At 47.4% G+C, this 13469-nt stretch overlaps 1 protein-coding gene across 1 annotated transcript in view; it reads right to left on the bottom strand.

Annotated features, from left to right (window-relative positions):
• Positions 1–396: 396 nt before the first annotated feature.
• DNAH9 (dynein axonemal heavy chain 9) overlaps positions 397–13469 on the bottom strand; it is a 123661-nt gene continuing 110588 nt past the window's right edge. The window contains exons 59-68 of the mRNA XM_075279483.1: positions 11890–12083; positions 10849–10997; positions 10334–10461; positions 8527–8754; positions 8205–8396; positions 7253–7444; positions 6946–7116; positions 5678–5860; positions 4169–4558; positions 397–1011 (exon numbers count right to left, since the gene is read on the bottom strand). Of these exons, the coding sequence (XP_075135584.1) occupies positions 784–1011; positions 4169–4558; positions 5678–5860; positions 6946–7116; positions 7253–7444; positions 8205–8396; positions 8527–8754; positions 10334–10461; positions 10849–10997; positions 11890–12083 (2055 nt within the window). The 3' untranslated portion in view covers positions 397–783. The remainder of the gene's footprint in view (positions 1012–4168; positions 4559–5677; positions 5861–6945; positions 7117–7252; positions 7445–8204; positions 8397–8526; positions 8755–10333; positions 10462–10848; positions 10998–11889; positions 12084–13469) is intronic.

The raw sequence follows: 13469 nt of genomic DNA on the forward strand, positions 1-13469 counted from the left end.
AAGTTGAGGTTTATTTTGTTTTGCCGTTTTTGCATCATAAATGTGCAGGGTAAAACCTGTTTGCACCTGAATTTTTTGTGTCTGTCTCTGACTGTCTGGGTCCGCTGCTGCTAGCCCTCAGCTTTTCCTCCCACAGTAGGTATAATTGACACATTGTGATATACTAAAACAGAAGTTTTTTTGAAATTGCGGTATTTCTGCTGCAGATTTTTTTTCTACAATATGTGGTTGGATTTCAACATGGGGCCCCGGCCTTAAACACAAATTTTGGGCATGGTATGTACAGTTTTGGGGGTAAAGTTAACCCTTCCTCAATAACTACAGTTTGCCTGCCTTCCTGGTTTACATAAATGACACTTACAGAGAAGAAAATGCTTTATTAACAGAGATCTACACAATAACTTACTGAGGACACTCACTGTCTCTGCCGCTATCCTATACTTGGCTCGGTCTTGACTATATCCTATACTCCGCTCAGTCTTGACTATAACCTGTACTTGGCTCAGTCTTGACTATATCCTGTGCTCGGCTCGGTCTTGACAATATCATGTACTCGGCTCGGTCTTGACTATATCCTGTACTCGGCTCGGTCTTGACTATATCCTGTACTCGGCTCGGTCTTGACTATATCCTATACTCGGCTCAGTCTCCACTATAGCCTATGCCTAATACTGAATTTTCTGTACATTTTCCACAAGGTGCAGCTCATCCTCTTAGTGCAACAGGAAGCATTAAAGTGTCTGATAAAAAGAGAACATGCAGTCCAATAACCATTCAGCCCATCTAAATCTGTAAGAGCAGCGCCACCCCAGCCAGGACCCATTTGGAGGGGTTCTCCTTAGTCTTCAGGTTGAATGTCCACACGTATGTTGGTCCTCTCTGCCGTGTCTTATACACAGGACAGGCATAGACGTTGCGTGTGTCCTGCTTGTCCACGGGGATGGCCTTGATAAAGATGACCGGCATTGCTGGCGTCAAGTCTTTGAGTCTGGCGTCTGTGATGATGCTGGTCTGTGAAAAGGAAATGGAAGACAAGTAGTGTCAGGACCTTACGGGGCTGCTGTGCTGTACGTTACACTATAGACGCCTCGTATACGCTATGAGGAATTCACTAGATTGGGAAAACCCATTGATCGCGGTGAACAGGAAGTCACAAGACAATCCAAGACGCCTTGAAAGTCTTGTTATACAGCTGGGAAGAGCCTATGATGGAGTCATGCGACCACTTCTACCCGCCGTCCCTCCATCTTGGATTAGATCCCTTACGATACGCCGTACCATTAAGTAGCGGGTGAAAAGTCGTCCTCTGTAGCTTTATAAATCTTCTTTCTTCCTCTTCCTGAACCAGAATTACATCACATCTGATTATAAATCACCATGGAAACAATATCTGGAGGATTCGCCGTTATATATTCCGCACAAACGCCCCAAAGAGCGGCCAAGATAAATGATGTGATAATATTGAGATGAATGTGAGGAGACGACGATTTCTGGGTCTTAAGTACCGCAGATATATTAATGATAAATGACGGCGTGCGGACGCGGAATACGGCGCCCTTTATTAATGTGTTTACCGGCGCGACCGGTTTTAAATAGTTTTTTTTTGTTTTATTAATTCTTCTTGGGAAATCTGTCAGGTTGTTATAAATTGTAGAGGCGGCGGCCATCTTCTCATCAAGTTAGCCCGATCCACATCCTAGAAGGGGATGAGATATTGCAGGGGGTCCTGCGGCTGCGCGATGGCTACTGTATAGTCAGGACATGGATGGGGCCTCACACAGATCCTTAAATCAGAAAACTGATTGACGGGTTCTGCGACCGAATCTCCAACGCGGATGTGAACCGTGAACTATACAGGAAATCTGCAGCAGTGCCAGGCTGGTGAAGATCTCTATATGGGCACACGAGACGGATTTATCAGGAGACCGGAGCCCCTTAATAATTTAGGAGCGCCTCGTTGGAAACCTGTAACTCTTATACGTATAAGTATTACCCGCCTATCTTCAACAGTGATGACGGACAACCTTAACATGTATCCAAAAAGCATAAGACGTAATGGGGGATGACTTGTATAAAGTGGTAGAAAAGTTAAATGACACTGTCGTCCATAGCAACCAATCTGGTGTCAGCTGTCATCTGTCCACAAAAAATGAAAGTCCTTATCTTATTGGTTGGTATAGACAACCGCTCCAGTAACCGTCCCATGTAGGATTATGTAGTGAAGTGCACGGCCTGCTACTGGCAGAGGAAGGACGGACGGAAGGACGATTTTCTGTTGGTATAATACAGGTCACATGTGTGGTGACATTATGGATTGTGATGATCTGAAGTAACTGTGTATATTGTATATATGTATTCTGTGGATACAATCCAATGATGATGGTGGATAACAGAGGACAACAGTGAGTGAGTGCGGTATATCTGTATATATACAATCCTCTAATGGCTGATAACAAAAAGTTTCCTCCATGTTGCAGTTCTGGAACAACTGATCTGCGGGTGTCCCGGCTCTCAGACTCTCACAGGCCTAAGATTGATGCAAAGCTCCCACCTGTCTGAGACTGAGCAGGACCGGTCCAGATTCCAGGTCCCGCACACTCACTGTTTCACGCTTCTGCCCATCTCTACTCCCAGGGTCTTAGGAGCAGCGGGCGCACTGTGATGATGTCACTTACGTCGCGCCTGAAGCTCCCTGAGACCTGAGGGGGCAGAGACAGGGGAGAACAGCAGGGGAACAGGGCAAGGTGGGTTATTAGTGCTTTGTGTTTTTTTATGGAACAACTGTAGGGGACTATATATAGTGTGGGGGCAACTGTTGGGGGACTGTCTACTATGGGGGCAACTGGAGGGGACTGTATACAGTGGGGGCACCTTCTAGGGTACTGTATACTGTTGGGACATTTGGTGGGGGACATTATACTGTGTGAGCAAGTGGCGTGGAGGCTATATACTGTAGGGGGCAACGGAAGGGGGGGACTGTATGCTGTGGGGGCAATTGGAGGGAGACATTAAACTGAGGGGGTATACCGTGTCGGGGCCACTGTATGGGGTGTTATACTATGTCGAGACACAAAGAGACATGAATGTGAATGGGCAGAGCCGAAGTGGGTGGGGCTATACATAAATTTACCGCAGCTCGCATAGCACACCGCACTTTTAGTACCTTTTTCAGTCCGTTGGGAGGTTTGTTGAGGACTTATCCTGCGGACAGGACATCAATATCACAAAGGCAGATAACCCCTTCATTTTGTATTACAGTTTGTCCAAGATTAGTGATATGGATTTAACCCTTACATTGCTCTCCCTGTCCTCTATATAGCACTGTCAGTAGTGTTGAGGGGTCAGGTCTGCTGACAGACTCTGTTTATGATACTGCACATATTAACAGGATGCTAAGAGTTAAATCCAAATGACTGATCTGTGACAGACCGCTTGCCTTATAACCCCAGGCTGAGGTCGATAGACATTTCACCCCTAGCACCTGGCTCGGCCGCCATCAGACCACTCCCCATCTCCCCTCTATTAATAAGTAGGCTGAGGACAGCGCCCCCTTCCATGGATTGGCTCCGTATGTTGTGCAGGGATCATACATTCATGATCAAGAACAGATTTACGTTTTCACTAGCATCCAGGTCGCCAAAAAAAATCAAAGCAGAATTGCGTCTTGTTGCATTGTGCGCTTCATCTTCTCTACGTCTGACATCGGGGTCTTGGTCTTACACTGAGGAAAACTTTGAGGCCTCCATCGCCTCTGCACCGAATCTTACTTCCACCAGTCAACCTTGAAGAGCGTCCTTTGTTAATTGACGCACGGGCTCGGTGCTCACAGTCTGCGAGGAGGGGGCAGCTAATCGCTCCCATAATATGCCAGATGACCCACTTTGATCAGGCCTGTACTATTGTAATGAAGCTTCTTGAAGATCATTGGCAGCGGGAGAAGAAAAGAGGAAGAGAGTTCACGGCTCCATGTTTAATGTAGTGATGGGGGAGGGGCTTCATTACCCAAATGAACGTGAAAAAAATGTATTGCCAATTTTATGGAGCGCTGTGTGGTGCTTATGATATGTGGGCTATGTTTTTGGGGCCACTGAGAAGCATAAAGTATAAGCAATGAAATTGTGAACGTAGCCTTGGATGTGACTGGAGCACATCCCAGATGTAACATTACCTGTGTGTCCCAGCGAGCCCCCTCCATGAACAGCCCATGGACATAGGCGCCTTCTCGGGGTGGGCTGCTGAAATCCTCTCTGTTCTTCTTGGTGACATCGCACTGCAGGGTCATCTTATCCAGCGGCCACTCGTTCTTCCTGGCCATGGACTGCATGATGGCGGTAAGGAAAGACTGGGGGTTGAAGAAACCGGCCAGCCAGACAGCAGAAGGCAAAGCAAAGTCTCCCGTCCAGGTCTCTAGCTCCTTGATACGAATTAGGAGGTCGACAAACCAGCCAGCTAGGCCGGCCATGGATGGGTAAGCCCTCTTGGTCCATGACTCGGGGACCATGTCCAAGAAAATGGCATTCTGTAGATTTTCCATGTCACTGGTCATGGTCAGTTCACCCTGGTGGACAAGTATGGAATAACAGTCAGTATTTCCACCTAACAATGAGGTGAAGAGAAGTTTATACACACAGACGTGCACAAAATTGTCGGTCCCCCTTGTGTAATGAAAGAAAAACCCAAAATGGTCACAGAAATAACCTGAAGTAACAATAACCAAACTACATGTTGACCAGCCACAAAGCTCCTGGGAGAATGTCCTATGGACAGATGAGACAAATATCAACATTTTTGGCAAGGTACATCAGATGGAAAAATGAAGCCTATCTTGAAAAGAACACTGTCCCTACTGTGACACATGGAGGTGGCTCTGTTATGTTCTGGGGCTGCTTTGCTACATCTGGCACAGGGTGTCTTGAATCTCTGCAGGGTACAATGAAATCTCAAGACTATCAAGAGATTCTAGAGAGAAATGTGTCTGCCGGCCTCCAGGTGGTTGTCTATACTGATGATCTATACACAGGATCAGTGGGGGTCCGACACCTTGACCGATTTATCAGCTGATCCACCTTAAAGTAATAGGCACCATTGCACAGTGCACAAGGACTATCACTAGAATAGGGGCAGTACTGCTTCCAGCTTTGTCCAGGAAACCTAGAGATAACCAAAGCAGCTGATCAGCGCAGGATCCGAGTGTTGGACCCCACTGATCTAATACTGATGGCCTATCCTGTAGATAGGTCACCAGTACAAAAGCCACGTGGGTGCTGTAAACCTCCTATAAAGTGGACAAGCATGTTTTGTCATGTTGCTGTGAGGAGAGGTACACTGGGCATATCACATATGTTCTGGGGTCCCAACACAGGAGGCTAAAGGGTCTCATTGAAGAGCCCTTGTGTGTGTTTGGAGACGTACTTATAGGTAATGCTGCTGCGGTGCCATGCTTTATAATACTGATCAGGTCCGGATGAATGGGAAGTCCTGAGCCACGGACTTAATTTTTCAGTGTCTGGTTCTCATTTAATACAATGGGAGACAGAATCGGCTTCAATATCTGAGGCAGATTCTGCTGTATGAACATATCCATATTGTTCCACAGAGCCCAGAAGACTATACAGCCATCCCCTGTACTGTGAAGTACCACCACATTGTGTGGAGCGACACCTGAGCCTATTTTTACCTTCAGCCCTAAGTCCAGCTCCTTTAGGGACCGTTTGATCTCACTAGTCAGCATGTTCATCCTCTCACACTCCTGGAAGGCGACCACAACGTACGGCGTCCTCTCCTCCGCCTTTGCCATCAGTTCTGTGATATTAAATTCCTCCGGGAGTTTCTCGAGGATTTCGTCCAGCGTGGCTTTGACCTGTTGACGAAGGGCACATTGTGTGTTATCACGACTGGTTCACGCTGTGCTGTAACATCCGGTGGTGGCTCTGGGAGGAACGGACTCTGCAATCCATGGCTGGCCTTCACGTACCAGTCCAGCCTCACAGCCCTATTACTGCACACAATAAGATCCATTAGCCATAAACAGAGATTCATTCTCCCAGAGCGAGCGGGCTCTGACAACCTCATGGCTCCGACATGATCAGGATGCAACTCTATTCCTTTTTTAATAACGTCCTGAGATTTCCAGCCGCAGCTTCTTAACTTACAGAGATGATATTGCCATCCGCTAATACAAACAAACCCGGTGTGAGTTTATCGGAGGCGCTCAATAATTCAGCGCGTCTCTCTGGTAACGTAACACGTTGCAGCTGGGGAACGGCTCGTCCTAATAAATGTCTTCGCGTGCATTGATCCTGAGTATTGTGAGGGGTTACAGAGCACCATGGGATGGTAACTGCATAACAATACATTAATGCACACAATGCTTCAGTCCCAGGGCAGGTCTGAGCATTACCGGCCTCAGAGGAGAGACATTTATAGCCTGGGCCGTATACGCCGTGTTATATTACTGACTGATATTCTATCACATTGTATATCAGCTTATATAGCAGGGGATGACATCCATAGATCCTATACAATGAACAGAATGTGATCATTAGGACCGAGTGACAGACTGATGCAGGTCTGGAACAATGTGATGTAACAAGGCTCAGAGCCGCAGTGAAGGATTCTGGAAGGTGAGGGCTCTCGTATGCTGTGGCTCATGGTGATGTGTGTCAGGGTAAGACAGATTAGGGGACCCTCAGACGTATGACAGGCCTACAGATAAGGCTGCTGTATAGTATGAACAAGGACAGTGTATGCGAAGCGTCAGGCCCCGATCATTACTCTTCACCGAGTCACATCGTGAGTTCAGCCGTCTGATATGAAATAAGGGAAAAATCTCATCAATGCCTAGTCTGATATTATCTGTTTGGTAGCCTATCCGTTACCTCTGGTTTTACATCCAGAATGGTTGCCCTATAGTAGCCTGAACTACTTTCCTTAACGTGTATGTACCTTCTCCTCCCGGGTGACCCCTCCACCTTCGCCCATGCTGCTGTCACGAGGCTGCATCTCTAGCACGGTGCGGAACAACTTCTCCGATGTCTGAGTCAGGAAGCCGATCTCTGCATTGGGGTGCAGGCCGTACAAATATGGAGACTCCGCTGGGAGGACGTCGTCGATATACTGGAATGAGAAACAGGATCATTCTGTGAATACAGAGGCAATGGACATCTTCTACCACACTCACTGTATTCATCCATGCCTAGTCCGACCGTGGAGGTCCTGACTATGTAGTCACCGCCACCCTCTAAATCAGTACCTGATGGTAACCATTGTAATCCATATTTCCGGGTAGAGGAAAGCCGGGGGCCAGAAGCAGCTCTCCTTCCATCATTTCAGGCTTTATGAACTCTTCCAGATACGTCCTGCAGAGCCGCCGGTCCCAGTCATCCGTAATGTGACCTCCGTACATGATCTCGCCAAACAGATAACGCAGGTCGTCATAGGGGACCTGAAACACAAAGTAAATAGGGCGTAAAGGACACAGAGCAGCCGCCAGTCAGACAACGGGGCGCATTTGTGTGGCAAGGGCTCGGCACTGACTTCTGCGTCATTTGGCAGCCGAATTCGGGGAACAAAGAGTCAGTGAGCTAAGCGGCTCGCACAGCTGCCTGGCAGGAAGATACAGGCTCCGGCGTCCACGTATTCATCGGCCGTGTGTAGCCTTATACTTAGAGCATTTATTTGTAGTGGAACTACCGCTCCCAGCTTCCAATCTCACTGCCCGTATGTTACAGATCACATCAATGAATAAAAGATCATCCTATCACCATAAAGTTTTACTGACGGACAGCCCTACGCTCTCTGCACCTGTTCTGCTGTCACTTCAGAATTTGCAGCTTTCATTTTGCTGGTGGCGTACAGTAAGCCGATGTGCATGCAGAAGCAAGACGCCATCTAGAGGTCAGTCCGGACTTTACAAGCGACAGGTCTTCATCCTTATATGTTGAGCTAAGCTCCGTAAACCACTGACTTGCTGTGTAAATATACTGTGTGATTTCTTCTGCTTACACTCCAGAGCAGAAATCTCCCAGCATTCCCTGCTCCGGCGATTTACCTTCTGAGAAGTGCTTTGTGTACCCCAGCCCCTGTACAGTTTCCTGATATAACAATAATTAGGGACCCCATGAAAAATTCTGAACAACAGTGAGTGTCCAGGTCTATACTCCCTGCATATAGTTTATGACCGATAGCCAGGCGTTGTGTCTTACCTTGGCATTGGCCTCCAGATAGTTATACAATACATTGACTGAAATTGTGAGGTCTCCGGTGTTAAAGGGATAGGAGCGGTTCCAGCCCTGAGGTCCGAACTTCCTCCGCTCGGCCACCACGGCGTGGAAGTAACACAGGGCGAACAGGATGCTTTTGAACTCTGACTCACGTGCGCACATCTCCAGAGTGTCCTGTGCATGTAAGCAAAGAGGTAAATGGGGAGGGGGTCCTGGTCCGGCTGTCACTTATACATATGTCTTCTACCGATTACTGAAGCTATAAGATAGACTCGGGCACTGGTCATGGGTTAGCAGATGTTACCTGGTTGAAGTTATCCAATGCCTTGTGCAGGTTGGCGTGCATGCCGGTCGGAGGCTCGTTGGTGATTTTTATAGAGTTTTCGAGGATCCCCTGAGGAATGATGTGACCCTCGGGAGACCCGGCCGGCTCAGCACTGATGAATACACGGAAGTTCGGGTGGCTGCCTTCACTGTGATGTTCCAGCTTCTTCTCCAGGGTGCTCAGCCACTTGGCCACCAGATGAATGTTCTGTAATGGATAATGGAGATGAGATGGGTCATAGATGGGTCCATGGATGGAAGATGTGCTCAGATTTTATTCCCCATTTTTCTACTGACATATCTGACTGTCTGCAATGCACGACTCATACAGACAAAACCTTCTATACTGGAATCTACATCACCTAGAGGCTATGGGCACCATTGACATGGAAATAATTACATATAGTATGTTGGTGACTAGATTAAAGGGGTATATAGATATGGCATACACTTAGGACAGGTCATCAATATCAGTTCTGTAGGGGTCCAAAAGCCCCACAATGCGGAGCATTCAGATCAGCACTGCCAGAGCTTTATTGAATTCCAAGCACAGCGCCATCCACTGCGCAGTGGCTGTGGTTGATATTGCAGCTCAGCCTCATCCACTAAATTGGGATTGCACTACAAACAGGCTTTGTGACCCATGAATGTGATGTCATGTGTCATATAGAGCAGATGTGACAATGGAGCTGAACCGTAGGTACGAGACCTGTGTGTCTATTGATTAGTAAGTTTCCAAGGGCTCCCAGTAAAATGGTGAAAGCAGCTCTGGATGTGACTAGAGGAACAATTCATCACAACTGGTGCAATAACAGTAAAGCACAGGACTTATAAGTTACTGAAGTGTTCCCATAGATTTAGACTGTGGCACTTCCTTCATCAATCCTTATAATTGGCTATCTAATACACAGCCAGTAAAGGGGGGAGGGTGCAGTCACCAGGGCAGATCCTGCTAAATAATGGCTCCCTTCAGCCTTTCTCCTCTCCATAGGATGCTTATTATATAAACTCCCGGACTGTACCCATCTTAGGGGGTGAAATACCCGCCATTCATCACCCCGACCCTCCAGCAGTCTCCGCTCCTCAATTTACAGCCTGACTATAGGGCAGCGAAGCAACAATGGATGAAAATGAAGAGACTCCAGGATTAAATTAACCGGCCTCAAACACAACTCAAGTGGCATTTTAGCTAATGGAGGCCGACGGCTCTGCAAATGAGAAATATAGGATATAGGTTACGTCTTCTGTTACCGGCCGCCCTGAGCGACTGGAAAGAGTTAAAGGATCAAAAGTCATTCCAGACCTGAATTATGGAATCTAATGGCGGCCATGATGAACCTGAGGATTACATTTGGTGGAATTAGTAAAGTAAGTGAGAGTTATATAGGGACAATATGACAGAGCTCCCCCCTCCTCCCCAGACTTGTCACTCCAGGGACCACCCATGATACAGCAGGCGCCCTGGGCAGGCAATAGCTACATTATAGGAATGGGCGGCCGGAGAGCAACAGGCGCAGATCATGTCCATGTAATCCACATACTGGAGGCTTCATGTAACATCTGGGCTTGGAGAGCAGCTGGGACACAGAACTGACACTTGGCCAAACATCATAGGACTTCTGAATAATGACAGCCGAGCCTACGACTGCTAAGAGCTTGTTTCTAGAGTCACAGATGTTGATGGAATTAGGATATGACGGAAAATCAGAGAGTCCGCACCAAGGGCAGCATTCCCTCTCTCAATGCCTTCAAAGAACCAAGGAATAAACTGAAGAGCAGCTCCATACCTGAAGGATGACCCAGTGTCCTTCCCGGGCCGCTAAATCCAGCGCCTGCTCAGCTACAACCTCCTGTCCCTGCCCTAGAGACACGTTATGGAGGTTCTGATTGTCAAATGTGTAGCCAAGTTTTCTTCCTGCGCAAAAAAATATTTACATATAGAAACAGACTCTGTGCATACATTACATTACTTATATTCTGTATTATACTCCAGAGCTGCGCTCAGTATTCTGCTGGTACAGTCACTGTGTACATACATTACATTACTTATCCTGTACTGATCCTGAGTTACATCCTGTATTATACCCCAGAGCTGCGCTCACTATTCTGATGGTACAGTCACTGTGTACATACATTACATTACTTATCCTGTATTATACTCCAGAGCTGCGCTCACTATTCTGCTGGTACAGTCACTGTGTACATACATTACATTACTTATCCTGTACTGATCCTGAGTTACATCCTGTATTATACTCCAGAGCTGCGCTCACTATTCTGCTAGTATAGTGATGTCAGTTACCTTGTTTCTCAACATCTTTCAGAGGGTCTACACCAGGAGATAAGATGAAGAACATCGGTGTACTCGGCCCAGACTCCTCATAGGATGTGGCAAAGTCAAGTGATCTACCTACAACATATTTACTGCCCAATTTTTCCTCTACAAAATCCCTAGAAGAGAAAAGAAACAGTGATCATAATGTGATTAGTAAGATCTTGTAGTCAGGGGGCCGTCTGTACAAACACCAGGGTGACATGTGAGGACCGGCAGCGAAGCAGCAGAAAAGCATTATATAACTTTATGTCAAGTAACGCAACGTGATCAGAGGAAAGACAAATGAATTCAGTAAGAGTTATGAAACGTGAAGGAAGGCCGGGGCAGATCTGGGAGTGAATGGAGCAGCCGTACTTTGTGTACAGCTGTGCTGAGGATGGGGCGGCCTCTCTGGAGATGCAGATTTGTATGGAGCGTGCTCTCTATCTCCTCGGCAGTCAGCTGCACACTTGGAACACTTCCTTTCCTGCGGCCGCCGGCTCCTCGGCTCAGCTGCAGCGCGGATGAGTCTGTCTCTCCAGACTAATTACTCTGTATATTACGTGTATAGAGAGCTCAGGGGGGCGCTATAACATAGTCTGTCGGGGGTCACTGAAATACATGAACAATCCCAGGTCTTGTGAAAGAATTCTAAATAAAATCCATCTCCTGAATGAGCTGCACATGGACTGGAAATTGTTAGTGCTGTGGCCTAAGTGGCCCGTCACGGATTGGCGCCACTGACTGACAACGGGGATGATCCTCTTGTGCCGAAATCTGAGCCTTGGATATGTGCCATCAGATATAAAACCAAGGTCTGAACACACTCTTAGTCTAAAGCCCCATGTAACAGGCCGCAGCATAAAAACCACTGTGGGAAAAACTGTGGCGCCAACACATGGCAGAAACTGTACAATGCTGCGGCTTTGGTTTTGTTATTTGCGCCACGTGGAGGCCGCAGCCTCAGGGTTTGTTGTGTTGTAGATGACACGTCAATACCACGGCGTGCCGTATATTACATGTTCTCACCTGACAGCGTACGTCATCCGGTCGGGACGTAACGCTCGCATCATGCACAGTCTTTGGAGGGCGGTCTTGTTCTTCCATTCTTGGGGGAACTTTTCCTTCTCCGGACATTCAGACTCTACAAACTTCTTCCACCGCTTGGCCGACCCCTCTATGTCTCGATCTAAGCTGCGGAATTCGTCCATGGAGGAGAGAGCCTTTAGAAGAGAAGAAGAGATGTCACGGCCATTTTACTTCTGCAGCCACTGATACAGCACCACCTACTGGTCACATCTTACTTTGCAGTACAACCTATAGCTGTAATCATATATGAATAGAATGCAAGAACTACAGTACAGACTGACACTTAAAAAGACCGGTTATTATGACGAATGACGCATGGGTAATGTAAGTGTGTCACAGTACAGGAAGCTGGATGACAGGCGCTGTCAGCCATGTAAAGAGGCCATTAGCAGCCACCCCCAGTATCTGTAATCTATAGAAATCATATGACTTAGGGCTATAAAAAACGATAAGAAAGAAGTGATGGAAAAGATGTAGGTATAAGTAATGCAGTCCTAGCATTCGGCTTTGTTTCGGTGCGATGGCGGCGGGGGCCACCATTAAACACAGAGGACGGCTGCGCTTTTATCAGACTCTCCTGCCACAGGCGATTCTACAGAAACGAAGGCTGCAGCTGTGAGCCAGCGCTGGATCTGCTTCATGCACAATAACTCTTGGAGGGCAGACAAGAGATGGGAGAGTGGGCACCTCCGGAGGGGCAAGCAAGGAGATGGGGGGGGAAGGGGTCTATTTAACTCTTCAATATCCAGCACAGAGTAGTTCATGGTTCTCTCTACTGTCTGAAAGACTCCTAAACAGCCCTAAAGTGAGAAGAAAATGGGACAGAGCAAGACGCTTCTCCAGAAACGAGTATAAGAGGTCAGTCCCGGACTCCTGCGATGTACATTCCCCGCTCTGGACATTGAGAGAGCTGGGTGGGTGTCAGTACTGTAGTTGTACTGCAGGTGGCAGTGCCAAGATGGTGAGCACTGATGTCATGTGCTGTATGTGCACTCACACTGTGTTAGATAAGATAATTCCTGCATACAATACACCTTTAATGAAGTGCTAGAAACCTTTAATTAGGTTAATTGCCATTCACTTGTGTACAGTGTATAATCAGGCAGGACCTGCACACACCAGGGAGGCTGCTCTGTATAGTGTAAGGGTGCAGAGCGGCTGCAGAACACAATACCTGTAACTGGTATTATATATAATAGGTAGGACCTGCACACACCGGGGGGCTGCTCTGTATAGTGTAAGGGTGCAGAGCGGCTGCAGAACACAATACCTGTAACTAGTATTATATATAATAGGCAGGACCTGCACACACCGGGGAGGCCGCTCTGTATAGTGTAAGGGTGCAGAGCGGCTGCAGAGTATTACCTGTAACTAGTATTATATATAATAGGTAGGACCTGCACACACCGGGGGGCTGCTCTGTATAGTGTAAGGGTGCAGAGCGGCTGCAGAGTATTACCTGTAACTAGTATTATATATAATAGGCAGGACCTGCACACACCGGGGAGGCTGCTCTGTAT

This window comes from Leptodactylus fuscus, chromosome 6 (assembly GCF_031893055.1).
Source record: "Leptodactylus fuscus isolate aLepFus1 chromosome 6, aLepFus1.hap2, whole genome shotgun sequence".
In the NCBI taxonomy this organism is placed as follows: Eukaryota; Metazoa; Chordata; class Amphibia; order Anura; family Leptodactylidae; genus Leptodactylus; species Leptodactylus fuscus.